The following is a 27618-nucleotide window of genomic DNA, read 5'->3' as shown; positions in this document are numbered from 1 at the left end:
CTCGGGCAGCACCCTGCCGCGGTGCTGGAGCCGACCCTAGAGTCTCTGGGTCCCTAGAGTTGTGGCTCCGTGTTCCCATCCCCGGGCCCAGCCTCTGGGCGGGAGGGTCCAGCACCCGCCATGGACATCCGCCAGAGCCTGGGCCAGGTGTGGAGAGCGCAGAGGGTGACCCACAGGGCCGGGGCCGGCAGAGCTGACCGTCGTCCGTCAGGAGAGCTCCGAGCCCAGGTGCGAGCCGTCTTCCATGTGGGCCAGGGTCCTGAGGCCGGCCGCACGCTGTGCCCACGCAGGCCCGCGCGTGCAGGAGGGGTACCTGGAGGCGCAGGCGCTGGACATCCCGAGATCCCAGCGCCTGACCAGCACCCAGACCGGGGCGGGCAGGGAGGCTGTGCGTGCAGTGACGCCGAGAGCCCACGCGGGGGCGCGCTGCCGCGGGACGTGTCCGCGCGTGCGCCGAGCCGCGAACTCGGCGTCCCATGTGGCCCCGCGGCCGCGCGCGCGCAGGCGCAGCCGCCCTCGGCGTCCTCTGCAGCGGGCGTCCTCGGCCGCGGGTCGCGCGTTGCGCGGGAGCCTGCCGCCGCCATGCCGGACAGCTGGGACAAGGACGTGTACCCTGAGCCCCCGCGCCGCACGCCGGCGCCCTCGCCGCAGACCTCCCTGCCCAACCCCATCACCTACTTGACGAAGGCCTTCGACCTCCTCGTGGACCGGCCGGTGACCCTCGTGAGAGGTACCGGGCCTGGGCGCGCCCTGACGCCCCCGGAGACCCCCGGCCCTCACGGCGCCCCCGGGACCCCCGCCGCCGCCGCGCCGCCGGCTTCCGGTCTCCCTGGACCTGAGCGAGCGTCAGAGGCGGAGCCCCTGGCGCGCTGGACGCGGCGGACCCCGGGCTCCGGCCGGAGGGTCCCGGGCCAGCCCTTGGCCCTAGAGCAGAGGCTCCTGGGGGGCCTGGCCTGCCCGAGGTTCGCTGCTTGGGGCGACGTCTGCGGCCCAGCTCAGCCCGCGAGCAGATGGCAGACCTAGCGTCGCCGTCGTGGGAGCAGAGAGTGTGGTCTGTGTGTGCGGAGCGGGGTGTGTGTGTGAGGAGTGGGGTGTGTGTGTGTGTGAGGAGCGGGTGTGTGCGTCTGTACGTGCAGGTGTGTGTGCCCATCTGCGTGCAGGAGCGGGGTGTGTGTGTGTGTGTGTGTGTGTGAGGAGCAGGGTGTGTGTGTGTGTGCGGAGCGGGTGTGTGTGTGAGTGAGGAGGGGTGTGTGTGTGAGTGAGGAGGGGTGTGTGTGAGGAGCGGGGTGTGTGTGTGAGTGAGGAGGGGTGTGTGTGAGGAGCGGGGTGTGTGTGTGAGGAGTGGGGGGTGTGCGTCTGTACGTGCAGGTGTGTGTGCCCATCTGCGTGCAGGAGCGGGGTGTGTGTGTGTGTGTGTGTGAGGAGCAGGGTGTGTGTGTGTGTGAGGAGCGGGTGTGTGCGTCTGTACGTGCAGCTGTGTCTGTGCCCATCTGCGTGCAGGAGCGGGGTGCGTGTGTGTGTGAGGAGGGGTGTGTCTGTGTGTGAGGAGCGGGCTGTGTGCGTTTGTACATGCAGGTGTGTGTGCCCATCTGCGTGCAGGAGCGGGGTGTGTGTGTGTGTGTGTGTGTGTGTGAGGAGGAGGGTGTGTGTGCGTGTGTATATGAGGAGCGGGGGCGTGTCTATATGCAGGAGTGGGCTCTGTGTGCATGTATATATATCTATGAGCGGGGGCGTGTGCCCGCCTGTCGGGGTGCAGGAGCAGCACTGCCAAGCTGCTGGTTACTTGACCAGTGGGGTGCGGCTGAGGCCCAGGACTGAGACCCTTTAGTGCCTCTGTGCTGGCGGGGCTGGGGTCCCAGAGCACTGGGCGGGCGAGCAGGGCCGGGCCCTTGCCAGGATGGGCCCGTCATGGGGGCCAAGCGCCGGTGCGGGCAGGCTGTGGTGAGCGTGGGGCTCTCTCTGCAGAGTTCATAGAGCAGCAGCACGCCAAGAACCGCCACTACTACTACCACCGGCAGTACCGCCGCGTGCCCGACATCACCGAGTGCGAGGAGGGCGACATCACGTGCATATTCGAGGCCGAGATGCAGTGGAGGAGGGACTAGTGCGTGAGCGGCAGCCCTGGGCGCGGGAGGGCGGGCCCTGCCGCCGGCACAGGGAGGACGCTCGGCCCCTTGTGTTGTGTTTCAGCAAAGTGGACCAGGAGATCCTGAACATCGTCCAGGAGCGGCTCAAGGCCTGCCAGCAGCGCGAGGGGGAGAGCTACAAGCAGAACTGCGCCAAGGAGCTGGAGCAGTTCACCCAGGTGGCCAAGGCCTACCAGGACCGCTGTGAGTGCCCGCGGGGTCCGCTCGGGTCCCCTGGCCAGGACCCACCCTGCCCCCTCCTGACACCCCCTTTCCTTGCAGATCACGACCTGGGGGCCCATTACTCTGCCAGGAAGTGTCTGGCCAAGCAGAAGCAGAGGATGCTGGAGGAGAGGAGAGCCGCCCAGGAAACAGCGGCTGCCTGAGGCCGCCCTCGCGCCCGCCCGGGAATCAAATAAACGGACCGAACCCTGAGCTTGCAGTGTCGTTCATGCCCCCCCACCGCGCGTCAGTACAGGCACACACAAACACATGCAGGCTCCGTCCACTTTATTTCTCTCGTGTAAAAACCTATGTTGTGGCCACAGCTGGAGCCTGGGTCCTCTGCACGGACACCCTGGTGTGCGTCTTCACAAGGTGGTCGGTGAACTCCTGGAGAGAGACAGCCCGCTTGTAACCAGGCCCTCGCCCCGCCCCGCCCCCCCGCCGGTGCCCCCAGTGGGCTGTACCTGGTAGGGAGACTTGGTGAACACGGTCTCTTTCCAGAGGTCGGGGGTCAGGTAGCTGTAGGTCTTGGAGATGGCATCGAAGGTGGCCTTGGCTGGGGGACAGAGAACATCACAACTCTGGCCCGGCCCCGCCCCCAGGAGCGGCCCAGCACGGGGGGGGGGGGGGGGGCAGGGGGAGCACCCACCGAAGTTGCCGAGGGTGGCGGTGCAGCCCCGGGCCGAGGTGTAGCAGTCGTCAATGCCAGCCATCATGAGCAGCTTCTTGGGCACAGGGGCGGAGACGATCCCGGTGCCCCTGGGCGCGGGGATGAGGCGCACCAGCACAGAGCCACAGCGGCCGGTCACCTGGCAGAGGCCGGGCAGGTCAGGACCGCGGCAGCCGCGCCGCGCGGGGGCCCCCGCCAGCCCAGCCCCGGCCCACCTTGCACGGCACGGTGTGGGGCTTGCCGATCTTGTTCCCCCAGTAGCCTCGCCGCACGGGCACGATGGACAGCTTGGCCAGGATGATGGCCCCTCGGATGGCGGTGGCCACCTCCTTGGAGCACTTCACGCCCAGGCCGACGTGGCCGTTGTAGTCCCCGATGGCCACAAATGCCTGCGGACAGACCCCCGGGTGAGGCGGGCGCGGCGGCGGCGCGCGGCCCGGCGTCAGCCCTCCCCGCTCGCGCCCGCGGCTTGTCGCGCCCCCAAGGGCGGGAGAGGCCACCGGGAGGCCAGCCCCGGGTCCCCAGGGGGTCTTCTCTCTCTCTCCCCATTACGAAGGCCGCACGGGTGAGGCCGCTGCGACCACGCAGAGCTGGGAGAGGCCCCGCCCCGCGGCGCGGCGCCGCACCTTGAAGCGGGTCCGCTGGCCGGCCCGCGTCTGCTTCTGCACCGGCATGATCTTCAGCACCTCGTCCTTGAGGGCGGCGCCCAGGAAGAAGTCGATGATCTCGGACTCCTGCGGACACACGAGACCCGCGCTGCGGGCGCCAGGCCTGGGCCCGGGCCCCGGCCGCCCGCCCTCGCCCGGCCGCCCGCTACCTTGATGGGCAGGGAGAACAGGTAGATCTCCTCCAGGGACTTGATCTTCATGTCCTTAACCAGGCGGCCCAGCTTGGTGACCGGCAGCCACTGGGAGAGCAGGGGCGAGGTGAGGGGCCGCCCGCCCCGCGCCGCCCCAACCGCCCGCCCGCCGCCGGCGCGCACCCACCTCCTTGTCCTCCGCCTTGCCTCCGCGGGCGCCGCGGCCTCGGCCCCGGCCCCGACCCCGGCCGCGCCCGCGGCCTCGGATGCCGCTGCCGAAGCCTCCGCGGAAGCCGCCGCGGCCTCCCATTCCAGGGCCCCCGGGGCCTCCGGGCCCTCCTGCTGCACCGGCGTCATCCGCCATTTGCTGCGAGAAACGAGAAAACCCGGCAGTCAGGCGGGGCTGAGGCCGGGAAGGGGTCGCCCGGCACGCAGCGCAGGCGCAGGCGGCCGATGTCCGCCGATTCCCGCGCCCTCCTCGCGGGCCGCCGCCGCCAGGGCCTCACTCACGTGTTCTCTCGGAGAAGAAGAAGGAGCAGGATATCCGGGAGGCAGCTTTTATACCGCTCAAGCACCGCGAGATCTTCGCTGCCCTTGTTCCCGCCCCTCGGCCCCGGGCGGCCTGGGATTGGCTCCTCCGTGCCCAGCCCCCGGCGCAATGTGCGTGCGCCTGCGCGTTGCCGCCGAGCGCGGCCCGGGAATCTGAGTGGCGGGAAGAGCGCTATAAACGCGCGCGCCGTGGCCGGCCGCCTCTCTCGGGACTCCCGGGCGTGAGCTGGGCGCTGTCCCCTCGAGGTGGGTCCGGTGGGGGTCGGTGGTCCGGGAGGACGGCGCCGCTTGAAAATCGCCCCGGCCGTGGCCGTGGCCGCGGGTGAGATTCGGCGCCCACAGCCAGCGGGGCCTCCGCTCGCCGCCCACGGCTTCGGTGTGAGGCGGCGAAACCCAGGCCCCGACAGGCGCCGCGCGGCCGCTGGCCTGGCCGGCCGCTGACCGTGCCCTGTCCGCCCCCCGCAGGACGCCGGCGGAGGACCCTGTGCCGATGGCGACGACAGCGGAGACCCGCGGGGCCCGGGCGGGCCGCGAACGCCTCGGGCCGGGGTCTGCGGCGGAGACGGGAGCGAGCTGAGAGGCCTCCACGCGCCGGTTCCCTCCCCGGGTGGGTCTCCCACGCGGGGGTAGGCGCCGGCGCTGTGGCCTGAGGCGCTGGCTCCCACATGGGCGCCGGTTCGAGTCCCGGCCGCCCCACTCCCCATGCAGCTCCGCTGTGGCCTGGGCAAGCAGCGGAAGGTGGCCCGAGCCCCCGGGCCCCTGCCCCCGCGTGGGAGGCCCGGGAGAAGCTCCTGGCTCCGGATGCACGCGGCGAGGGAGGCCCTCTCACTCCGCCTCCGACCTGGACAGACCTGGGGCAGAGAGGGGGCCCGCTGCAGTGTGGAGGCGGTGGCCGGGGGCAGGGACAGTGGCTGTGGATGCAGCGGGGTCTCCGCGGTCCGCGCTGGACCTTGCCAGGGTGCGTAGAAGCGCCCTCACCAGGCGGCCGTCTCCCGAGGTGAGAGTTCGTGGGGTCTTCCAGATGCTACGTGCAGATGGCCCTTGGTACGGAACAGGTTTTTCCACGCAGTCTCAAATAAAGCCGTTCAACCTGTGTCCTGCGTGTTCTTGTGGCGCGTCATGGCGTCGTGCAGCCCCACCCCTGGGGGCAAGGAGGAGGCCTCGGGTGCCAGGGACCCTGGCCTGTCCGTCCGGGACCTCCCCTGGGCTGGTGTGAGCTAGGATGGGAACGTGAGGTCACGGCCCAGGGGCTCCTGTCCGGGGACAGCTCAGCACCCCAGGGTCTGGCCCGGAGAGACGTGCTAACTGCCAGGCTGCGGGTCTACCTCTACCCACGTGACTGGCACCGGCTGGGGGGGCGGCCTGTGGTGCCAGCACCAGTGGAGTCCCAGCCGCCCTGCTTCCTGTCTGGCCCCTGCTAATGCACCTGGGAACGCGGCCAGTGCCCCAGGACTTGGGCCCTGCCATCCACGTGGGAGACCATCTTAAAGGTTTAGGAGAGACCCCACGGGGGCTGGGGGGAGGGGAAGGCTCTGCTTCCCAGGGCACCGGCTGCGGCCCACCCCCACACAGGAGGCTGCACAGACCCGTCCCGGATGGCACAGGGGCTCTGATTGGCCTGAGCTGGACAATGCCACTGTGATGTCAGCAGACAGCAGCTGTGAAATACCTGCTCCCAGGCCCCGGGGGTCAGTGGAGCTGCCGTCCAGACACCAGTCATGGTAAGCCCAGCGCAGCTTAGCCGTGCAGGGGTAGGCCCCACTGCACTCGGGGTGCCTGGTGGGTTCCAGGCCCTCAGAGCAAAGGGAACCACAGAAAACTGGCTTGAACTCTGGGCCAGCTGCCCCCTTAAAGTCGGTTCCCCCAGGCCTTCTGCGGGGCTCTGTGAGGCCGCCCTCCCTGTCGGAAGCTTGCTGGTCTCCCCCTGGGGTGTGGGGTGGGGGATCCGATCCCGGTCCCAGCCGGCCCGGTTTTGCAGAGTGGCGGGTATGACCTCAACCTCTTCGCCAGCACTCCTGACTGCAGCTTCCTGTGCTCCGTCTGCCACGGAGTTCTTAAGAGGCCGGTGAGGTTGCCGTGCAGCCACATCTTCTGTAAGAAGTGCATCCTCCGGTGGCTAACCAGGTGCCACGGGTCCCTGGGGCTGGGGGGCAGGGTGGCCCGGAACCGGAGCTCACAGGCCCAACGGGCTGCGTTGCTCCTGCGCCCTGTAAGGTCCGCAGCCCCCGGCCCAGCCCTGTGATACCTGCTCCGGGGCTGGGGAGCGACCGCCGGAGGCCCCCGGCCCTTCCTAGCCACAGCTCACACGGCTGTGCCTCCGCCCCTTGCAGACAAAAGACCTGTCCGTGCTGCAGGAAGGAGGTGAAAAGGAAAAAGATGGTCCACGTGAATAAACTCCGCAGAGCCATAGGCCGCCTGCAGGTCAAGGTAGCCCACCCACCCTGCCGCGGGGAGGCACAGGCCAGGAGAGCCCCACCCTCGAAGGAGCCGGCGTGGCCCTGGGGGCATCAGACCCGGCTCCCTGTGTGGCGCCGGGCAAGTGCCCCAGCCTGTCTGAGCCCTTGTGTCCTCTGCTGCACCTGGTGCGCTGGCCATTACTCCCCAGCCCCCCGACTTTTACAGATGAGGGACAGCAAGCTCACTCACAGATGTCCCCGCTCCCCCTTCTCCGGGCCCTGGGATTCACCTGCCTGGCTTCCCACCACCACCTCAGTGAAGTCACAAAAGCTTGGGAGGCGGGACGGGGCCCTGGCCGGCAGGGCCCCACCTCACAGGGCGCTCTCCCTGCCCGCAGTGCAAGAACGCGGAGGCTGGCTGCCTGGTCACCTGCCCCCTGGCCCATCGCAGGGGGCACCAGGACTCATGCCCGTTTGAGCTGACGGCCTGCCCCAGGGAGGGCTGCGCCGCACGGGTGCCGCGTGGGGCCCTGGCTGAACACCAGCGGCACTGCCAGCAGAGCTCCCATCATCTCTGCCCCCTGGGCTGCGGGGCCACCCTGGGCCCGGCCGAGCGTGCCGGACACAACTGCTACCGGGAGCTGCGGGACGCCTGGAGCGAGCGCCAGGAGCGCAGCCGGACCCTGCTGCTGTGCCTGCTGCAGCGCGTGCGCCAGGTGCACCGCACCACCAACCTCATCCGCCGGCAGCTGGCCCAGCTGGGCAACTTCCTGGAGGAGGACGAGGCCCTGCTGGCCGGCACCCCGCAGGAGGCTGCGGCCACCCCGGAAGGCAGTGGGGGCGCGGGGCTGTGGAGGGCCCAGGGCCAAAGTGCCTTATAAACAGAGGGGTAAATAAACGTGGCGCCCAGGCCTGGCCCACCACACGGCCTCGTGACTCATCCCCCGCCCCGTCCCCTAGCCGAGCTCCGGGCACTCCGTCCCTCCTCCCTTGGTCCTCAAGTCCTCTGCCACCCGGGGTCTTGTGCGGGCAGGCCCCCTCACTGTCCTTGCAGAGGGGTGCCCGGGTCAGCCTCTCCCAGCCTCCTTCCTGAGTGGCCAGCCTCACAGCCCGGAGCAAGATGGCTGCTCACAACAGCACCCGGGCGGGCGGCCACTCCGCCCCGGCACCAGAGGTCTGTCTCCCACAGCCACCCCCGCCCTGGCACCAGAGGTCTGTCTCCTGCAGCCAGCGTGCCCCGGCAGGAGAGGTCTGTCTCGGTGCCATTTTCCGAGGCACTCTAGTGTTTTCCTCCCCTCCTGAGCCCCACGGGCGTCTGTGGACCTCCTGAGCACCAGACACCCCAGCCCCCGCCGGCGCGGGCTGGGCAGGGCCAGAAGCAGGGTTCAAGGTAGCCACAGGGGCCGTCCGTGACGCCTCCTCTAGCACCCCAGGTAAAGCTGCATCTTGGGGCCGCCGCCTACAGTGCCATCATCCCATATGGGCGCCGGTTCAACTCCCAGCTGCTCCACTTCCGATCCAGCTCTGCTGTGCCCTGGGAAAGCAGGAGAGGATGCCCAAGTACTTGGGCCGCTGCACCTGCATGGGAGACCTGAAGAAGCTCCTGGCTCAGCTCCAGCCATTGTGGCCAATTGGGGAGTGAACCAGCGGGTGGAAGACACCCCCCCCCCCCCGCCTTTCCTTCTCTCTCTGTAACTCTTTCAAATAAATAAATATTTTAAAAAGCCCTGCATTTCCTGGGTGCTGCCTTGTGGTGCAGTGGGCTAAGCTGCTGCCGCCGGTGATACCCCACATGGGCATGGGTAGAGCTCAGGATTCTGACCCAGCTCCCCGCTGATGCACCTGGAAAGCAGCTGAGGGGGGCTGGAGTGCATGGGCCCCCGCATCCTGTGGGAGACCCAGAAGAAGCTCCTGGCTCCTGGCTTTGGCCTGGCCCAGCCATTTGGAGAATGAACTAGCAGATGGAAGATATCACTTGCTCTCTCTCCTTCTCTCTACACTGCCTTTCAAGTAAATAAAATCCTGAATAAAAAGCAAAACAAAGCGGTACCTCCTGGGCCTGCGTTTGGCCTAATGACGCCTCTGTCCCACATGGGAGTATCCGGCTTCATAGCCGGTCTGACTCCAGCTTCCTGCTAATGTGCGCACTGGGAGGCAGCAGAGGATGGCCCGAGGACTTGGCTGCCTGCCACCTCTGTAGGAGACTCGGATGGGGCTCCTGGCTGCTGGCTTCGGCCTGGCCCAGCCCTGGCTGCTGTGGGCATTTGGGGAGTGAACCAGCAGATGCAAGGTCTCTGTCTCTCCTTCACTATGTCACTCTGCCTTTCCAATGAACCCAATAAATAATTTAAAAAAATAGACCAAGGGACTGGCGTTGCGGCACAGTGGGGAAAGCCACCACCTGTGATGCCAGCATCCCATACAGGCACTGGTTCATGTCCCGGCTGCTCCACTTCCAGTCCAGCTCCCTGCTGACGTGCCTGGGAAAAGCAGTGGAAGATGGCCCAAGCGCGTGGATCCCAGCTACCCATGTGGGAGACCCCGTAGGAGCTCCTGCCCCTTGGGGAAGGAACAAGCGGATAGAAGATCTCCATTTCTCTGTCTTTGTAACTCTGGGTTGCAAGTAAATTAAACACTCAAAAAATTAAAAATCCAAAAAAATATAAAATAAAAATAATATAGAATATAACGCCAGTCTAAACCCAGCGCCAGGGCAGCACCCAGGGAACTCAAAATCCCCACCCCTCCAGGCTGGACACGCCCCCTCCAGCTTCCGCCTCCCGGCGCAGCCGCCGCTGCCCACAGCAAAGATGGCGCCAAGCGCGCTGTGCCCACAAGCCGCCGAGGTCGCGGGTGGTGACGCCATCACCGAGCGCCGCGAGTGCGGCTTCCTCGCCAGTCTCTCACGCGGCGGCGGCGGCGTATCCCGGCAGGAGCGATGGAGGAGCCCGCGGCCGCAGTAGCTCGCTTCAAGGCCAAGTGAGTCCGCGTGGGCGCCTCCCGGGGAGCGGGCTGGGATCGCTGCGGGAGACTCCCGGGGCCCGGCGCAGCGCCGCCATAGGCGCCCTGGGGTCTGGGGCGCGGGGTCGTGGCTGAAGCTGCGGGCGGGATGGCGCCTGAGCCCCCGTGAGGCAGGCGCCGGGGTCCAGGAAGAGGAGCCCCTCGGCGGCTGGCCTGGGGTGCGGGCGGCGCGGGGGAAGGCGGGCAGGGGAGGGGGCGACGCGGTCGGCTCCGTCCCGGGCGGTCGCCGGGCTGAGTCCCAGAGCTGCTGTCCAGAGGAGACTGCGGCCGAGGGCCCGGCGGCCGGCCTGGAACTGACCGCTGCAGGAGGCTGGGAGGACGCCGGGGCCGGGCTCCGGGGTGTGGAGGATGGGGCTCCGGGCCCAGCAGGGGCCCCCAAGGACCCTGGTTGGAAGCAGCTGTGGGACCGCGGTGAATGTGGGGCAGCCCTGGCGGACGCCGGGAGCCAGGAGCTCCACCCGGCCTCGCGCATGGGTGCAGGGGCCCGAGCGTTCGAGCCGTCACTGCTTTCCCGGGCGGCGTCTTGGGGAGCTGGATCCGAGGGAGCAGCCACGACCTGAATCAGTGCTCGGACCGAGGCCAGCGCTGGCCACCAGCTCAGGTCTGGAAAGTCTGAGTTACAGAGGCAGGGGGAGAAGGAGATCTCCCATCTGCTGGGCCAGGCTGCAGCCGGGGCCCACACGCTTGGGCCATCTTCCGCCGCTTGTCCCAGGCCGTTAGCAGAGCGCTGGTTTGGAAATGGAGCAGCCGGGGCATGAACCGGCGCCGAAGACGGAGGCTTTCCCCACCAAGGGCCTCTGTGCCGGGGTAGCAGCCACACCCGGCACTCCTGGCTTTTTCTGGTTCCCCGGGAACTCCTCCAGGGCAGGGGCCTGTCGGCTTCACCCCTGGGCGTGCACCCAGCACAGGGCAGGGCGTGACCCGGGCGGTGACCCCTTGCTCCCTCCCCTCTCTCCCCAGCTACGCTGTCGAGCACAAGATTGAGCCGTTTTACAAGGGCGGGAAAGCACAGGTACCACCGGGAGGGGCACTCAGGGGAGGGGCACGCAGGGCTGGGGCGGGAAAGTACAGGTACCACCAGGAGGGGCACACAGGGCTGGGGCGGGAAGCACAGGTACCACCAGGAGGGGCACACAGGGCTGGGGCACGCAGGGGAGGGGCGGGAAGCACAGGTACCACCAGGAGGGGCACACAGGGCTGGGGCGGGAAAGTACAGGTACCACCAGGAGGGGCACGCAGGGGAGGGGCGGGAAAGTACAGGTACCACCAGGAGGGGCACGCAGGGCTGGGGCGGGAAAGTACAGGTACCACCAGGAGGGGCACGCAGGGCTGGGGCGGGAAAGTACAGGTACCACCAGGAGGGGCACGCAGGGCTGGGGCGGGAAAGTACAGGTACCACCAGGAGGGGCACGCAGGGCTGGGGCGGGAAGCACAGGTACCACCAGGAGGGGCACGCAGGGGAGGGGCACGCAGGGCTGGGGCGGGAAGCACAGGTCCCACCGGGAGGGGCACGCAGGGCTGGGGCGGGAAGCACAGGTCCCACCGGGAGGGGCACGCAGGGCTGGGGTGGGAAGCACAGGTACCCCTGGGAGGGGCACGCAGGGCTGGGGCTGGGCCGGCTGCTGTGTGTTGGCATTAAGGAAGCTCTGTGTTCCAGCTGGACCAGGCCGGCCGGCACCTCGTCTGTGTCTGCGGCAGCAGGGTCAATGTCCTAGACGTGGCCTCGGGAGCGGTGCTGCGGAGCCTGGAGCAGGTGAGGGCTGGCGGGGCGAACGGCCCGCTCCATGGCCCTCGGGGGACCTTGTGGTGCCCTGGGGCGTGGGGGCGGCGAGAAGGGCAGCCCAGCCTCACGGCTCTCCCCGTGCCCCTAGGAGGACCAAGAGGACATCACTGCCTTCGACCTGAGCCCCGACGATGAGGTGGGCAGGCAGGGCCGGGCGGGGGCGAGCCCCAGTGCCTCCCGCCTGCACTTGGACCCATGAGGGTGCCTCACTCTCCCCCAGGTACTGGTGACGGCCAGCCGGGCGCTGCTGCTGGCCCAGTGGGCCTGGCGAGAGGGCACGGTCACCCGCCTGTGGAAGGCGGTACACACGGCTCCTGTGGCTGCCATGGCCTTTGACCCCACCTCCACCCTGCTCGCCACAGGTAGGGCCGCAGCTGGGCCAGGGGCCAGTGGGCACGGGGCAGGGGCTGTGGGCGCATGGGCCCCATCACCGCAGACACGTTCCCACAGGTGGCTGCGACGGCGCGGTGCGTGTCTGGGACATCGTGCGGCACTACGGGACACACCACTTCCGGGGCTCCCCCGGGGTCGTGCAGTGAGTGGGCGCCGCGGCGGGCAGGCGGGCAGAGGCCCCGGGCTCCGGGTAACACTGCTCACCTGTCCCCACCCGCACCCCGGCCTGCAGCTTGGTGGCCTTCCACCCGGACTCTGCCCGCCTGCTCCTCTTCTCCTCGGCTGCGGACGCCGCCGTCCGCGTGTGGTCCCTGCAGGACCGGGCGTGCCTGGCCGTGCTGGCTGCCCACTACAGCACCGTCACCTCGCTGGCCTTCAGCACGGACGGCCACAGCATGCTCAGGTCAGCAGCAGGACTGGGAGGCCCGGGTGGGGGGAGCCGGGCGGGGGGAGCCGGGACTGAGGCGGCCGTCTCCCTAGCTCTGGCCGCGACAAGATCTGCGTCCTCTGGGACCTCCGGAAGCTTCAGGTCACGAAGACAGTGCCGGTGTTTGAGGTGGGGCGCCTGCGGGGGGCTGGGGAGGGGGCCGGGCGGGGGGTGCCTGTGCGGGCGGCTGGGGAGGGGGCCGGGCGGGGGGGTGCCTCTGCGGGCAGCTGGGGAGGGGGCCGGGCAGCAGCGGGGGGCGCCCCCTGACAGACTTTGTCCCCAGAGCGTGGAGGCTGCCGTGCTGCTACCAGAGGAGCCGGCGCCAGACCTGGGTGTGACGTCCCCGGGCCTGCACTTCCTGACAGCCGGTGACCAAGGCACGTGGGCCAGGGCTGAGGTTGGGTGGCACAGGGCTGGGGAGGCCCGTGGGCCTGTGGGTCCCAGCAGCCCCGCTCCTCACGCAGGTGCACTGCGTGTGTGGGAGGCAGCTTCCGGGCGGTGTGTGTACACCCAGCCGCGGCCGCCAGGCCCCGGGCGGGAGCTGACGCACTGCGCCCTGGCCCGCGCCGCCGGCCTGCTGCTGAGCGTCACGGCGGACCACAACCTGCTGCTCTACGACGTGCGCTGCCTGCGGCTGCAGAAGCAGGTGAGTGCCCGCCCGCCTGCCCGTCGGGCTGCGGCGTGGGAGCCTGGCCCGGCCTCACTGCTGCCGCCCCCTAGTTCGCTGGGTACAGCGAGGAGGTGCTGGACGTGCGATTCCTCGGGCCTGACGACTCCCACATCGTCGTGGCTTCCAACAGCCCCTGCCTGAAGGTGTTCGAGCTGCAGTCGTCCGCCTGCCAGATCCTCCCCGGCCACACAGGCAAGTGCCGCCCGCTGGCCCTCGAGTGCCCCGCACTGCTGGGACGGCTGCTGACGCACTTCCTGCTCCCCCAGACACCGTCCTGGCCCTGGATGTGTTCCGGAAGGGGAGGCTCTTTGCCAGCTGCGCCAAGGTGAGGCACTTGGAGGGAGAGGTGCGGGGGCACTGGCCCTCCCGGGTGGTGATGCCAAGGCCACAGGCCCCCGGCCCAGCCCTCCCCTCAATCCCCCCCTCCAGGATCAGTACTTGGAGGGAGAGGTGCGGGGGCACTGGCCCTCCCGGGTGGTGATGCCAAGGCCACAGGCCCCCGGCCCAGCCCTCCCCTCAATCCCCCCCTCCAGGATCAGTACTTGGAGGGAGAGGTGCGGGGGCACTGGCCCTCCCGGGTGGTGATGCCAAGGCCGCAGGCCCCCGGCCCAGCCCTCCCCTCAATCCCCCCCTCCAGGATCAGAGCATCCGCATCTGGAGGATGAACAAGGCCGGCCAGGTGGCCTGCGTGGCGCAGGGCTCGGGGCACACGCACAGCGTCGGCGCCATCTGCTGTTCTAGGTAGTGGGCCCGGGCGCGTCCAGGGGTGTCAGCGAGGCGAGGCCTTGGCCTGTCCCCGGGGCCCGGCTCAGGCAGAGGGCGACAGGGAGAGTGATGGCTTTGAGCCCGCTTGTGGCAGCTCTGGCCCAGGCACGTGGGACAGCAGGAGCCGCAAGAGCCTTCAGGCACTTCGGAAGACACAGGGGCTCACCGTCCGGGGCTCACCGTCGGGTGGGGAGGCCACCTCCCTCGGGGCGGGGGTGGGGTCTGCAGGTGTGAGGACACTGGGGGTGGGCAGCACAGGCAGAGGAGCTTGGACCCGGAGGCATCGGGAGTCCCGGCCCAGGGTCTGTGGTGCACGGGGGCCAAGGCTGGCCAGGCCTCAGCAGTCTCCCCTCCCCGTCGGGCTGCAGGCTGAAGGAGTCCTTCCTGGTGACCGGCAGCCAGGACTGCACCGTGAAGCTGTGGCCCCTGCCCAGGCCCCTGCTGTCCAAGAGCACAGCCCCAGACAGCGGCCCTGTCGTCCTCCACGCCCAGACCACGCAGCGCGGCCATGACAAGGTGACTGACGTGGCTGCCAGGGTGGGCTGTGTCCGAGCCCTCGCCGGGTGGGCTGTGTCCAAGCCCTCGCCGGGGTGGGCAGTGTCCGAGCCCTCGCCGGGTGGGCTGTGTCCGAGCCCTCGCCGGGTGGGGTGTGAGTGCTGCCCGCTCTCATCACCAGGACATCAACAGCGTGGCCGTCGCTCCCAATGACAAGCTGATGGCCACAGGCTCACAGGACCGCACGGCCAAGCTCTGGGCCCTGCCACAGTGCCAGCTGCTGGGCGTCTTTGCAGGCCACCGGCGTGGCCTCTGGTGTGTCCAGTTCTCCCCCATGGACCAGGTGCTGGCCACGGCCTCGGCCGACGGCACCATCAAGCTCTGGTCATTGCAGGACTTCAGCTGCCTCAAGGTTAGCAGCGGCTCCCAGGCCCTGTGCAGGCCCCGCCCCGGCCTGCCCCCCCCACTGATGCCTCACCCTCCCCTCACCGCAGACATTCGAGGGGCACGACGCTTCCGTGCTGAAGGTGGCCTTCGTGAGCCGTGGCACACAGCTGCTGTCCAGGTGCGGGGGCTGGAGCAGGCAGGGGTGGCATGAGGCGGTGGGCAGGCCTGGGCACTGACCAGTCCCTGCTGCATCCCAGCGGCTCTGATGGGCTGCTGAAGCTGTGGACCATCAAGAACAACGAGTGCGTGCGGACGCTGGACGCCCACGAGGACAAGGTCTGGGGCCTGCACTGCAGCCGGCTGGACGACCGCGCCCTCACCGGAGCCAGCGACTCCCGCGTCATTCTCTGGAAGGTGGTGGGCCCAAGGGCGGGGCGTGGCGGGAGTGGGGTAGCCTGGGACCCATCTGACCCCAGCTGACTCTAGGATGTGACGGAGGCGGAGCAGGCAGAGGCGCAGGCCAAGCTGGAAGAGCAGGTGGTCAGGTGGGTGCCGGGCAGCAGCACCCCTGCTCGTGGTCAGGGGAGCGGCCTGGAGCAGCCTCAGCCCAGCACCGTCTGACCCTGTTCCCCCCCCACCCCCAGACAGCAGGAGCTGGACAACCTGCTCCATGAGCGGCGGTTCCTGCGGGCGCTGGGCCTTGCCATCTCCCTGGACCGGCCCCATACTGTGCTGACCGTCATCCAGGGTCAGTGCCCGCCCCGGGTGAGCCAGGGGCCAGAGCAGGCGCAGGGGCCCTCCAGGCGCTGACTCCTGTCCCCCCCGCAGCCATCCGGAAGGACCCCGAGGCCTGTGAGAAGCTGGAAGCCACAGTGCTCCGACTGCGGAGAGACCAGAGAGGTCCTGGGCCGACAGGCAGGGCGGGGGCGGGGGCGGGGGCGGTCCGGCAGGCAGGTAGGTGACCGGCCCTGTCGCCCACAGAGGCCCTGCTGCGATTCTGCGTCACGTGGAACACCAACTCCCGGCACTGCCACGAGGCGCAGGCCGTGCTGGGCGTGCTGCTGCGGCACGAGGCCCCCGAGGAGCTGCTGGCCTACGACGGCGTGCGGGCCGCGCTGGAGGCCCTGCTGCCCTACACAGGTGCTGAGCGCGGCCGGGGCGGGCCGGGGCGGGCCGGGGCAGGGTGGGGGCGGGCGAGAGGCACGGACCCCTCGACGCTCTCTGTCCTCCCCAGAGCGCCATTTCCAGCGGCTCAGCCGGACGCTGCAGGCGGCCACCTTCCTGGATTTCCTGTGGCACAACATGAAGCTGCCCACCCTCCCTGCTGCCCCCCCAGCCCTCTCGAATACATAGAGCTGGCGTGTCCATCTGGCCGTGTGTCTGGGCCCGCCTCCCCCAGGTCCCACAGGCCCTGCCCGGGGCACAACACAGGGCTTAGAGGAGGAGGCGCTGTATTTTGAGGGAACGGGGAATCACAGCTTCCTGGCTCTGCCAGCTAGGGGGCCCCCCACCCCTCCGCCAGCTCCCGGCCCCACTCAAGGGGCTCCCTGGCAGCCCAGGGCCCTGCGGGTGATGGTGCAGCAGCGGCTCTGGATGGCGCTCAGCCGTGGTCGGGTGGGCACCGCAGGCGGAGTGGCCCAGGCCTTGGGGGGTGCCGGGGAGCCGCGGGCCTCTGCTGTGTCCTCCCCGCCGTGGAGCCCGGGCCCACTCAGGAGCGCGCCCAGCCCTTCCTGCTGCAGCAACACCGCGGGCAAAAGACCTGTCTGGCCGGCATACCTGTGAGGGAGGCGGAGCCTGGTCAGGAGTTGGCCCGCCCCGCAGCAGGCTAGGCCAGGCCGAAGCCCCACCCCACGCACCTGCACAGCCACCAGCCGCGGTCCGACTTCTCCAGCACGCACACACGCGCCCCTGCAGGCACTGTCAGCTCATCCGCGCGGCTGCCCTCGAAGGCACGGGCAGCGTAGAACTGGGGCCCTGGCGGTGGGCATTGGGGTCAGTGCTAGGCCACAGAGACGCCCGCCTTTCCCGTTGCCCCTCTGTTCAGGGCCCCGTGAAGCCTGAGCACACGCCCCCAGACCCTCCAGCGCCCCTTGCCGCCTGCGCTTCCCCTGGCCCTCCCTTGCCCCTCACTGCCCAGCTAGGAGAGGAGGGTCAGAATCCTACCAGGGGCCAGCGCTGTGGTGCAGCGGGTTAATGCCCTGGCCTGCAGCACCGGCATCCCATATGGGCGCCGGTTCGAGACCCGGCTGCTCTACTTCCTGTCCAGCTCTCTGCTGTGGCCTGGGAAAGCAGTGGAAGATGGCCCAAGTGCTTGGGCCCCTGCACCCACATGGGGGACCCAGAGGAAGCTCCTGGCTCCTGGCTTTGGATCAGCACAGCTCTGGCCATTGCTGCCAATTGGAGAGTGAACCATCGGATGGAAGACTCACTCTCCCTCCCTCCCTCCCCCGCCCCCCCCCCCCCCCCCGTGTAACTGACTTTCAAGTAAAATAAATAAATCTTTTTTAAAAAAATCCTACCAGTGCTCCCCAGGGACAGGGCCCCCTCCTGGCCCGGGCTCAGGGCCACCTCTTCCAGGTAGGGAGCTGGAAACCAGGCTGTTTGCTGGTCCTCATTCGCCACCAGCCACCAGCCTGTGAACAAGAGGCAGGAGGGCGTCAGATCTCGGCCCACCGGGGTCCAGGGCAGCAAGGCCAGCGCCCTGACTGCTGGGGCCACTACCTGAGGGGTGTCGCAGCAGCACGTCCAGGCTGTCCTGGGCCCGCGCCTGGAAGGGCCTGCCCCGGGTGTCCTGGGTGTGGAAGGGCTGCAGGCAGTGCAGCCGCTGAACCTCCAGGCTGTGGATGGCAAGGCTGCCTGCGGGACGCGGCCTGGGCTCCTCGGGGGCCGGCAGGATCACCAGGCTGGCAAGGAGGGAGCCGGTGAGGGGGTGGGGACGGGCCCGCCACGCCCACAAGCCCACCGGTGGCTCCTCTTCCTCCACTAAGCCTCCCCCAGCGTCCGTAGGCCTCAGGGAGTTGGGTCCAGCACCTGCCAGGCGGCAACGAGGGCTCCAGGTCCAGGGGTTGTGGCGCAAAGAAGCCGGTGAGCGCTGGGCTCTGTGACACCCGCTCTGCGGCCGCCAGCAGCGTCCGGGTGTAGGTCTCCAGCAGCCGGAGGCGCGCCAGCCCGCGGCCAGTGCGTCCCCCTCTTGCTAACAGCGGTGCATCTGCAGGCACCAAGAGGATGCACTGTGGGGCCCACCCCAGGTCTTCCTGGCCCAAAAGCCTTTCCCCGCCCCACCCAGGACCCCAGGCCTGACCAGGAAGCTTGGGGAGAACACGGTCGCACTTCCGAAGCAGGCCCGCCTCCACCGGGAAGGTCTCCCTGAGGGTCTTCTGAGGACGAGAAGCGGGGTGTCTGTCCAGCTGCCCGGCCTCCAGGCAGGGCGTGGACCCCTCCCCAGGGTGACAGGGACGGGAAATCCAGGTGGAGGGTGAGGGAGGGAGACCCCATCAGGGTCGCTCACCTGGAGCCGCCTGAATTCATCCCAGCTCCTGCGCACCAAAGTGTCGCTGCCATCTGACCAGCGCACGGAGAAGGCAAACGTCTACGGGGGGTGGGGGGTGGTAGGGGGAGGTTGGGTGTGCCTGGGGCCCGGGCCAGGGGCATCCACTTACAAAGCCCTCGGGCTGGTAGGGGCGGGTCATACCTGGAGCCGCTCCATCTGCACCAAGGCTGCTGCGCGCACTGACACCGGGTGCCGGGGGACTGCCATGCCCGTGGCCGGCACGACTCAGGATGCTGGGGCAGGCAGGCAGCGGCTGAGGCTTCTGCGCTGCCAGCCGGAAGACTGGCCGAGTGGAATTCCCCGCGGACGCCCCAAGCCAAGTCCCCGGGAAGCCGCCCCGCCCCTGGGCCTTCTTCCGCGACCTGCAGGAGCCCGGCTGCGCAGGGCCAGGGGCCAGAGGCAGAGCTGGTGGAGAGAGGATGAGTCGCCCACCTGGAAGGGCCAGGCTGGGACTGCACCCGCCCAGGGCCCTCCCGAGTCTGGCCTTGGGCAGGGGGAGGAGAAGGAAGGGCTGTCTGAGGCCCACCTATCTGGGCTCACACACCCTGGGTAACCCTCCCCAGGGTGTGCCAACAGCTCCGGCTGTGAACTCACTGGCTGGACTCGGCAATTGCCGTCCAGAACCAATCGTTCAGTGCAACAGGGCTCTGGTGCTCCCTCTGGCTTAATCCTGGTGCCGAAGGAAGGACTTTGTGCCACCAAGTCGGAGCAGGAAGGTTGTGCTAAGTGAATACTCATGGGCTCACCCCAGGGGTTCACCCACAGTGGGGAGGCTGCATCTCCACAGTCCCTGTGGCCAGTGGCACTTGGGGGTGGTCACTGGGAATTCATGGTCTGTCACAGCTTCCGGCAAACCCACCTCTGGCATCAGGAGTGACCCCTTGCCCCTTCAGCCAGGGTCGGGGAGGGAGGCCCTGCACTGGCTGGACAGGGGGCTCACCCAGGGGCCCTACCTCTCTAGGCTGCGGCTTCCTTGTCCAAGCCACATCTAACCCTTGTGCCAGGTGCTTGTTCCTGGTGCCGTGTCAAGGTTGCCCCCCACCCCCCCAGGCCTCCAGGAAGCTGCCCTGCCTCAACAAAGATCCTTTGTGTGTCTGTCCCACCGGTTGCTCTCTAAAGCTGTCTGACCTTGCCGGTGCCAGCCCAGGCAGCCGAGGGGGCCCCAGGAGAGAAGCTGGAGGGAGGCCAGGTTTAATCAGATGGGGCTGGGAAGGATCCGGAGGCCCCCTGCGCCCACGCTGGCTCCACCCAGCTTCCGCTCTCTGGACCCCTACTCTGTTCCCTCACAGTTCAACTCCAGCCGTCACCCACCCCCATCCCTGGGGGGTTTGCTGGCCCCTGTGAAAGCCACTCTCCACGTCACCGCCAGGGGTAGCTTCACAAAACAGACATGGGATCAGGTCAGGGAGGCTGTGCCGGCCCCTGAAGGGCACCCCTAGTCCCCACCCCGCCCCCGTTCTGTGCTGTCCATGTCCCCCGGCCCTGGGCTCCCAGACCCTCCCTCTCTGCCTGCGGTCACCCGGCCCTGCGTGGGCCCTACCACTGCTTGTAGGAACACTGACAGGTGTGGCTTTGGTTTGTCACTGTGCTGAACACCGCACGGAGTGACGGTCAGGGGCACTTTTGCTTCTTGTCCGGCCCGGTGCCGGGAACAGAGCGCGGCCCGGACATCCACGGAAGGACCGCGGGGAGGCGGGCGCCCCGTTGCCAGGGCGCCGGTCGCCGGGGAGGGACCGCGGCCCCGGGGTCCCAGGGAACGCTCTGTGCGGTCACGCCGGCCCCGCGCCGCACGCGCCGTTGCCAAGGCCCCGGGGGGCCAGCCTCGGGCGCGCCCCCCGCTGCGGGCACAGAGCCCGGCCGCGGGCACGCAGGAAGGTGCCAGCGGAGCGATGGGGGCGTCGCGGGCCGCCACCCGCACTGCGACCCAGCCTCAGCCCGAGTCCGCCGCGCGGCCGCGGCGCACCTTCCACAACACGCTGCTCTTCTACTGGAGGAAGCGCGAGCGCCGCCACGGACGGCGCCCGGCGAGCGCGGCGGGCCGGGGGGCGAGGCCCAGGGGCACCCGCAGCGCCCGGGCCTCCGGCGCCGCCCCCGCGCCGGCCCGGGCCCCCGGCCCGGCCCCCGCCGAGGCCCGGCCCTCCAGCCCCGCCGCGGCCAGCGCCCCGGCCTCCGGCCCCGCCCCGCCCCGGGCCCGGACCCCGGCCGCCGGCCCCGCCTCCGCGCCGGGCCCCGCCCCGGACCCCGGCCCGGCCCCGCCCCCCGCGCCCGCGGCGCGCGCCCCCGGCTCCTGCGGCCGCGCGCTGGCGGCGGCGCGCGCGCTGGCCTGGAGGCCGACCTGGAGGCCCCTCTGGCGGCCGAGCTGGCCCGGCAGGCGCTGCGCGGGCAAGATGGCGGCGCCCGGGGAGCCGGGGCGCTCGTACCGCGGGAGCCTCTTCTCCTTCCTGCCGGGCGGCGCGCGCCCCGAGGTGATGGACGACCTGGCGACGGACGCGCGGGGCCGGGGCGCGGGGCGGAGGGACGCCGCGGGCACTGCCGCCGCAGGCCAGCCGCCGGCCCCGGCCCCGCAGCGCGCCGAGGACGCCGCGCAGAGGCGGCCCTGCCGGGCCTGCGTGGACTTCAAGGCGTGGATGCGAACGCAGCAGAAGGTGCCGGCGCCCGCCCGACCTCCCCGCCCTTGGCTTCCGCGCGCCTCGGCCGCCCCGCTCAGCCGCGCGCGGGCCGGAAGCGCCGCAGGACCTGTGTGCAGAGCTGGGGCGGAGGAAGGGGGTGGCCGGTGGGCCTCCGTGTCGGGGAGCGCTAACTGACCCTTAGTCGGCCTACTTCTGCAGCGGGACACGAAGCTTAGAGAGGATTGTCCACAGGACCGCGAGGAGCTGGGCCGCCACAGCTGGGCGCTGCTGCACACCCTGGCCGCCTACTACCCGGACCTGCCCACCCCGGAGCAGCAGCAGGACATGGCCCAGTTCATCCATTTGTTCTCCAAGTTTTATCCGTGTGAGGAGTGTGCGGAAGACATCAGAAAGAGGTGAGCCGCGCTCGCCCGTGGAGCCGGGGCCCGCACTGCCTGCTGATGTCACAGAGCGGGGCAGAGACCATGGCCGCCCGGGCTCTGCGGCTCGCCCCGGAGGGCCGGCTGCCCTTTGCCCTAGGACTGGGGGCAGGCTAGGGAGAGCTGCACTTTGCCCGACTGTCGATGCTGATTGCTCTTTTTATTATTTGAAACAAACAAACAGAGAGAGACAGGTCTTCCATTTGCTGGTTCACTCTTCATGGCTTCAGCTGCCCGCGCTGGGCCAAGCTGGAGCCAGGAACTTCATCCCAGCCTCCCATGGGGGTGCAGGGGCCCGGGCACTTGGGTCGTTCTCCGCTGCTGTTCCCAGGGAGCTGGAGCAGAAGTGGAGCGCCCAGGACTGGGCCAGCGCCCACGTGGGATGCTGGCGTTGCAGGCCGTGGCTTAGGCCTTGCGCCCTGCCGGCCCCCGATTGCTGGTTTGAAAGCCTGGGAACCCACTGCTTTTCCTCACTGAGATGCCCGGGAGCTGTGTTAGGCATCTCCGGGCCGGACGTGTGGGGGCAGCCACGACAGTTAGAACCAGGCAGCCCTGGCTTGACTGGTTCACCAAGGCCTCCCTGGGGTGCTAAGGAGCGGTCCGCTCTGTGCCGGCTCCGCCCCGGCTGCACCTGCCTGGGGCCAGGGGCACAGGTGAGTGTTCCTGATTTCACGAGACTGTAAAGTGGCTGCCTCGTGCCCCGGTGCCTTGCCCTGGGCTCTGCAGGGTCCACCCTGGGGAACGCCCATCTCCGGACGCAGGAGGACGCCCCCCGGTGCCGCTGGCTGCAGTGCCTCTCTCTCCTCCCGCGGCGAGGCGCCGGCAGGGCCGGGGCCACCTCCCCCTTTTGTGTCGCCCCTACTCAGGATCCACAGGAACCAGCCGGACACCCGCACCCGCGCGTGCCTCAGCCAGTGGCTGTGCCGCCTGCACAACGAGGTGAACCGCAAGCTGGGCAAGCCCGAGTTTGACTGCTCACAAGTGGACGAGCGCTGGCGCGACGGCTGGAGGGACGGCTCCTGCGACTAGAGGGGCGGCCGCGGCAGAGGGGCGGGCCGCTCATTAAAGTGCGTCAGAGCCACAGCTGTCGCGTCTTCGTTGGGTGGTCCCAGGACACTGCCCTTCCGAAAGGAAGCTGCCCCCTGCGGGCACTCCAGCGGCCGGCCTCCTCTTCAGCGGGGGGCCTGGGCAGGGGTGTGCAGGGGAGGGAGGCAGGAAGGAGCGTCTCGTCGTCCAGGATGGCAGCCCGCGAGAGGCCGGGGCTCCCTCTTCCTGCCCCGTGAGGCCCGGCTGTGCCTCTCCCTGAGCAGTGCCGTGGCCCCAGTGGCTCTGTGCCGTTGCCACTTGGGGAGTGAGGCCTGGGCCTGAGTACTCCGTTGGGCCCAGCCCCATGGGGAAGTCTGGGGCGGAGTTTTTCCTGAGGTCGCCCAGCGTGCTGCCACGCCCCGCCTGGCACGGGCCCTCTGAAGGTGTGCCAGGACGGTGCCGGGCTCAGAGACCAGAATAAAGTGCTGGACAAGAGACTTGGACCTGGTTCTGGTGTGCTTTGTGCTCAGCTCTGCCCTCCTGTCTGGGGTCTGACCCCGCAGGGGCATGGAGAGGATGCCCGTGCAGGCGGCCACCGTGTTGCCGTGGCCTGGGTGTTCCAGTAGACAGGGAGGCCGATGGCTGCAGCGGAAGGGTCCGCTCTAACGGGGAGGGAGCGGGGCGTGCAGGGTTCAAGACCCCAGCAGATGTGGCTTTCACTCCCGGCTTCGGCAACAGGCAGCCAAGGTCTGGAGCCAAGGAGTGGCGTGGAGCGATGTGACCCAGGTGGCTGAGGTGGCCCCCAGCAGCACGCAAGGAACATAGACATGCTTATTTATTTAGCGTTTAATGATTTGTTTATTTGAAATGCAGAGTTACAGAGGAAGAGACAGAAATCTTCCATCCACTGGTTCACTTTCCAGGTGGCTGTAACAGCTGGGGGCTAGACCAGGCTGAAGCCAGGAACCTGGAGCTCCATCCGGGTCTCCCACACGGATGCAGGGCCCAAGCACTTGGGCCATCGTCTGCTGCTTTCCCAGGCCATTAGCAGGGAGTTAGACGCAGAGCAGCCAGGACTCGAACCGGCACTCATGTGGGATGCCGGCATCTCAGGTGGTAGCTTAACCCTCTTATCACAATGCTGGCCCCTCGTTTAAGGTTTATTTATTTGAAAGAGTGACACATGGGAGAGACAGTGATCTTCCATCTACTGATTCATTCCCCAAATGACCACAACAGTTGAGCCTGGGGCAGGCCAAAGCCAGGGGCTGGAACTCCATCTGGGCTCCCATGTGAGCCATCATCCACTGCTTCCCGGGAGGTTAGCTGGATCAGAAGTGAGTAGCTGAGGCCGGCACTGTGGCAGAGTGGGTCCCGGCTGCTCGACTTCCAATCCAGCTCTCTGCTGTGGCCTGGGAAGCAGTGGAGGATGGCCCAAGTCCTCGGGCCCCTGCATCTGTGTGGGAGACCCGGAAGCTCCTCACCTGGCTTTGGGTCGGCCTAGCTCCAGCTGTTGTGGCCATTTGGGGAGTGAACCAGCACATGGAAGACTTCTCTTTCTGTCTGTCTCTGCCTTTCAAATAAATTAAAAAAAAAAAAAAAAATGGAGTAGCTGGGACTCAAACTGGTTCTGTTATGGGATTATGGCATCGCAGGGGGCTGCTGTACCTTAACCTGGCCCTTGATTTATTTTTCTCTCTACAAGACAGAGGGGGCTGGCACTGTGGCACAATGGGTTAAGCCACTGCTGTGACACCGGCACAGTGTCAGGGCTGGTTGGAGTCCCGGTTGCTCTGCCAGGCCAGCCTCCTGCTCACGCATCTGGGGAGGGATGATGCTCACGTACTTGCGTCCCCATCACCCCTGTGGAGACCCGGCTGGAGTTCCTGGCCTGTCCCTGCCTGGTGTGGTCACTTGGCGAGTGAACTAGTGTATGAGAGATTGTCTCGATGAAGGTCTGTCAAAGAAATATTTTCAAGAAACGGGGGCCAGCGTTGTGGCATAGTGGGTAAAGCCATCTCCCCGGGCTCTGGTTCGAGTCCCCTGCTCCACTTCTGATCCAGCTCCCTGCTAATGTGCCTGGGAAAGCAGCAGGAGGTGGCACAGGCACTGGGCCCTGCACCTACATGGGAGACTAATGGAAGCGCCTGGCTCCTGGCTTCAGCCTGGCCCAGCTCTGGCCATTGCAGCTATTTGAGGAGTGAACTAGCAGATGAAAGATTGCTCTCTCTCTCTCTCTCTCTCTCTCTCTGTCTCCCTCTCTCTAACTCTGCTTTTCAAATAATAAAAAAAAAATCTTATAAAACAGAGACACACACCAGAGAGATCTGTCCCCAGGTTCACTCCCCAAATGCCCATAAGAGCTGAGGCTGGGCCAGGCTGAAGCCAGGAGCCTTGGACTCAACATGGCTTTCTCAGGGGGGTGGCAGGGACCCACGTACTTGAGCCAGCACCTCTGCCTCTCCAGGCTGTGAGCAGGAAGCTGGGTCACGAGTCGGCGCTGGAACCCAGGCCCTGTGTGTGGGATTCAGAAATCCTGCCATGGACAGGTTTCCAGGCAGAGCCAGAGAATTCTCAGGGCAAGAAAGGAACCAAAGGGGGCCGGCGCTGTGGCGCAGTAGGTTAATCCTCCGCCTGCGGCGCTGGCATCCCGTGTGGGCGCCAGTTCTAGTCCCGGCTGTCCTTCCACTCCAGCCCTCTGCTATGGCCTGGGAAAGCAGTGGAAGATGGCCCAAGTGCTTGGGCCCCTGTACTCACATGGGAGATCTGTAAGAAGCTCCTGGCTCCTGGCTTTGGATCGGCGCAGCTCCAGCCGTTGCCGCCATTTGGAGAGTGAACCAACGGAAGGAAGACCTCTCTCTGTCTCTCCCTCTTTCTGTATTTGTAACTCTCACATAAATAAGTAAAATATTTTAAAAAAAGGAACCAAAGAAGTGGGGGTGGGTGGGGTGGGGTTGTACTAGGCCTAGAGAGGGCAGAGGCTCTGAGCGTAGTGCGTCTGGGCCGACCTGAGCCTGGCTACTGGGCCCCCTCTGCTCCACCCAGTTCTGCCTGTTCCTGGGCCTCGGCTCCCACTGGAATAGCCCAGCAAGCCCCGGCCCTGCATTCCTACCGCGCCCCCCTCCCTAAGCTTACAGTGCCGCAGCGCCTCCACGCAGGTGGCCCACGGCCGGCGCTGCTGTCCTCTGCCAGGGGTTGCCCCGAGGGGCCGAGCGGCACAGATGAGACATCTCACCGCCTAGTAAGACTTCACATCACCTTGGGCTCTTCCAGGGATCTAGGAACAGACCCAGGATGAATGGAGGTCTCTGGCCTGAGCTGTCAGCACAGAGACCCAGGGAGAACCCCAGAGCATTGCCCCACAGGTCAGAGGTCAAGCCAAAGGAGGGGGCCCATGGCACCGGGGACACAAGGAGACATGTCTGGGTGGGGGGCTGCTGTGGCAGACTTGTCACTGAACAGCCCTGGGTTTCGGTGGGGCTGTGAGTTGGACCCCAATGAGGGTGGACAACGCGAGTGTGTGGCCTGCGTTTGTGACGCCATCCAGCTCCCTGCTAATGGCCTGGGAAAGGCAGTGGAGGATGGCCCAGGTGCCACCCATGTGGGAGACCCGGATGAAGCTCCTGGCTTCAACCTGGCCCAGAGGGGTCAAGAGCCGTGTGTGTGTGTGTTTAAAGGTAAGTCAGAGAGGTCTTCCACCCACTGGTTCTCTCCCCAGATGGCCGCAATAGCCGGGCTGGGCCCAAGCTGGAGGCAGGAGCCAGCAGCGCCTTCCCGGGCTGCCCTCACCCTACCTGGCGGGAACCCGAGGACTTGAGCCATCGCTGCTCCCAGGAAGCTGGAGTCAGACATGGAGCTGACCGGTCGGCGCCGCGGCTCACTAGGCTAATCCTCCGCCTAGCGGCGCCGGCACACCGGGTTCTAGTCCCCCCAGTAGGGGCGCCGGATTCTGTCCCGGTTGCCCCTCTTCCAGGCCAGCTCTCTGCTGTGGCCAGGGAGTGCAGTGGAGGATGGCCCAGGTGCTTGGGTCCTGCACCCCATGGGAGACCAGGAAAAGCACCTGGCTCCTGCCATCGGATCAGCGCGGTGCGCCGGCCGCAGCGCGCCGGCCGCCGCGGCCATTGGAGGGTGAACCAATGGCAAAGGAAGACCTTTCTCTCTGTCTCTCTCTCTCTCACTGTCCACTCTGCCTTTAAAAAAAAAAAAAAAAAAGACATGGAGCTGGGCCTGGGCCCCACACCGACGTGGATGTGGGTGTCTTCACCACTAAGCCAAACACTTGCCCCTGTTTGGGATTTATTTAAAAGGCAGGTGGACAGCGATGTCGTCTGTCCACTGGCTCACTCCTCAACTGCCCACGACAGCTGGGGCGGAGCCAGGCTGAAGCCAGAAGCCAGGAACCCCATCTAGGTCTCCCACACACGTGGGGGGTCACCCGAGCCTCCCAGGCACATTAGCAGGAAGCCGGGCTGTGAAGAGGAGCAGGCGGGGGTCAGCCAGGCATGCCAAGGGGTGGCTGAACCTGCCTCTCACTGTCCGCCCCTCCCCCATTTATCTCTAACAAGGTGCAGCATGTCTGGGTATTAATGCAAATGATCAAGGCTTAGGGGGCTTCAGACGGCCACAGCAGGTTTCCCAGGGCGGGGCGGGGGTCTCTGTCCCTCCACCCACACAGCGGGCACCGCGGGTACTCCATCGAGTTCTACCTCTTCACGTAATGCCTTTACCAAGGCACTCCTGGACGGGGTAAGAGCAGCCCGACCCGCACGTCTGTGAAGTGATGGGCATTCCCGTGGCCACCACACGCAGGCTTCCTACACCCAGCGGCCTGGCCTGGGAAGGACCCCAGGGAAGGGGCCCTGTCACTGGGGCTGGGGTCCGGGCACCGGCCAGCTGGACACCGGCCTGGCCTGTGATGCCGCTCCCCTCCTCGGCTCGGGGAGCAGCCATAAAGCACACGCGAGCCACAGAAGGCCGTGCCCCGTTACCCACAGGGCTGGCTGCCGCAGGCTCTGCCCCCTGGCCGAACGCCCCCGCGGGCGGAGCCCACCTCCCCAGCTTCTGGGGGAGCGGCCGCGGTGCAGGGGGAGTCACGGAAAGGGGCCCCTCTCCGCCCAGCTCCCTGCCTCCGCTCAGGGCATACCCTCGGAGCCCCCTGGGTCTGCCCGGAGACGCGGGGTCGCCCAGGTGAGGGGGGGTGGGCGGGGCCAGAGCACGCGAGCCTTCCGGCCTCTCACGCGCGGACCCTGCGGGGGGCGCTGGCTCGGCCCCGCCCCGCGCGCCCCCG

General features: G+C 67.8%; 6 protein-coding genes, 1 long non-coding RNA gene and 2 other non-coding genes across 12 annotated transcripts; 6 read left to right on the top strand and 3 right to left on the bottom strand.

The window, feature by feature from the left end:
• The first annotated feature begins 506 nt into the window (after positions 1-506).
• NDUFB10 (NADH:ubiquinone oxidoreductase subunit B10) lies at positions 507-2561 on the top strand. Its single transcript, XM_051830257.3, has 4 exons — positions 507-730; positions 1966-2104; positions 2191-2330; positions 2409-2561. The coding sequence occupies exons 1-4, from the start codon at positions 583-585 to the stop codon at positions 2510-2512; spliced, it is 531 nt and encodes a 176-aa protein (XP_051686217.3). The 5' UTR covers positions 507-582; the 3' UTR covers positions 2513-2561.
• Positions 2562-2619: 58 nt separating this feature from the next.
• RPS2 (ribosomal protein S2) lies at positions 2620-4353 on the bottom strand. Its single transcript, XM_051830255.3, has 7 exons — positions 4008-4353; positions 3839-3928; positions 3648-3755; positions 3237-3410; positions 3001-3160; positions 2816-2907; positions 2620-2738 (listed from the first exon to the last, which is right to left on the bottom strand). The coding sequence occupies exons 1-7, from the start codon at positions 4182-4184 to the stop codon at positions 2658-2660; spliced, it is 882 nt and encodes a 293-aa protein (XP_051686215.1). The 5' UTR covers positions 4185-4353; the 3' UTR covers positions 2620-2657.
• LOC127486420 (small nucleolar RNA SNORA64/SNORA10 family) lies at positions 3489-3621 on the bottom strand. Its single transcript, XR_007913129.1, has one exon. It is a non-coding gene; the product is annotated as a small nucleolar RNA SNORA64/SNORA10 family (small nucleolar RNA).
• Positions 4354-4473: 120 nt separating the features above from the next.
• Positions 4474-5463, top strand: LOC149120660 (uncharacterized). The gene is made up of 2 exons (XR_016226327.1): positions 4474-4615; positions 4835-5463. It is a non-coding gene; the product is annotated as an uncharacterized LOC149120660 (long non-coding RNA).
• LOC127486421 (small nucleolar RNA ACA64) lies at positions 4653-4778 on the top strand. Its single transcript, XR_007913130.3, has one exon. It is a non-coding gene; the product is annotated as a small nucleolar RNA ACA64 (small nucleolar RNA).
• A 409-nt stretch (positions 5464-5872) lies between the features above and the next one.
• On the top strand, positions 5873-7791 carry RNF151 (ring finger protein 151). Of its 2 annotated transcripts, none has more exons than XM_089321859.1 (4): positions 5873-6090; positions 6380-6493; positions 6700-6796; positions 7164-7791. In XM_089321859.1, exons 1-4 carry the CDS (start codon positions 6011-6013, stop codon positions 7644-7646), a joined length of 774 nt encoding a protein of 257 aa, XP_089177985.1. In that variant the 5' UTR covers positions 5873-6010; the 3' UTR covers positions 7647-7791. The 2 variants fall into 2 exon arrangements, with proteins under 2 accessions (XP_089177985.1, XP_051686216.3); XM_051830256.3 differs by having other exon boundaries at positions 5951-6090; positions 6348-6493.
• Positions 7792-9559: 1768 nt separating this feature from the next.
• Positions 9560-17219, top strand: TBL3 (transducin beta like 3). Its single transcript, XM_089321857.1, has 22 exons — positions 9560-9744; positions 10747-10798; positions 11444-11539; positions 11658-11705; positions 11790-11931; positions 12020-12104; positions 12195-12365; positions 12443-12518; positions 12673-12766; positions 12854-13035; positions 13110-13251; positions 13326-13384; positions 13697-13800; positions 14193-14340; positions 14501-14731; positions 14814-14884; positions 14964-15120; positions 15193-15251; positions 15351-15454; positions 15535-15606; positions 15688-15846; positions 15941-17219. Exons 1-22 carry the CDS (start codon positions 9704-9706, stop codon positions 16057-16059), a joined length of 2412 nt encoding a protein of 803 aa, XP_089177983.1. The 5' UTR covers positions 9560-9703; the 3' UTR covers positions 16060-17219.
• On the bottom strand, positions 16141-21199 carry NOXO1 (NADPH oxidase organizer 1). Of its 2 annotated transcripts, XM_051830250.3 has the most exons (9): positions 21062-21199; positions 18398-18661; positions 18215-18295; positions 18008-18083; positions 17737-17914; positions 17428-17609; positions 17226-17339; positions 16563-16680; positions 16141-16482 (listed from the first exon to the last, which is right to left on the bottom strand). In XM_051830250.3, exons 2-9 carry the CDS (start codon positions 18461-18463, stop codon positions 16242-16244), a joined length of 1056 nt encoding a protein of 351 aa, XP_051686210.1. In that variant the 5' UTR covers positions 18464-18661; positions 21062-21199; the 3' UTR covers positions 16141-16241. The 2 variants fall into 2 exon arrangements, with proteins under 2 accessions (XP_051686210.1, XP_051686213.1); XM_051830253.3 differs by lacking the exon at positions 21062-21199 and having other exon boundaries at positions 18008-18080; positions 18398-18607.
• On the top strand, positions 20511-22828 carry GFER (growth factor, augmenter of liver regeneration). Of its 2 annotated transcripts, none has more exons than XM_051830245.3 (3): positions 20511-20901; positions 21085-21281; positions 22172-22828. In XM_051830245.3, the coding sequence occupies exons 1-3, from the start codon at positions 20644-20646 to the stop codon at positions 22332-22334; spliced, it is 618 nt and encodes a 205-aa protein (XP_051686205.1). In that variant the 5' UTR covers positions 20511-20643; the 3' UTR covers positions 22335-22828. The 2 variants fall into 2 exon arrangements, with proteins under 2 accessions (XP_051686205.1, XP_051686206.1); XM_051830246.3 differs by having other exon boundaries at positions 20513-20901; positions 21118-21281.
• The last annotated feature ends 4790 nt before the right edge of the window (positions 22829-27618 follow it).

This window comes from Oryctolagus cuniculus, chromosome 19, assembly GCF_051225735.1.
Source record: "Oryctolagus cuniculus isolate XC-2025 breed Fujian yellow rabbit chromosome 19, ASM5122573v1, whole genome shotgun sequence".
Lineage (NCBI taxonomy): Eukaryota > Metazoa > Chordata > Mammalia > Lagomorpha > Leporidae > Oryctolagus > Oryctolagus cuniculus.
This window is presented reverse-complemented; position numbering and strand designations above follow the sequence as displayed.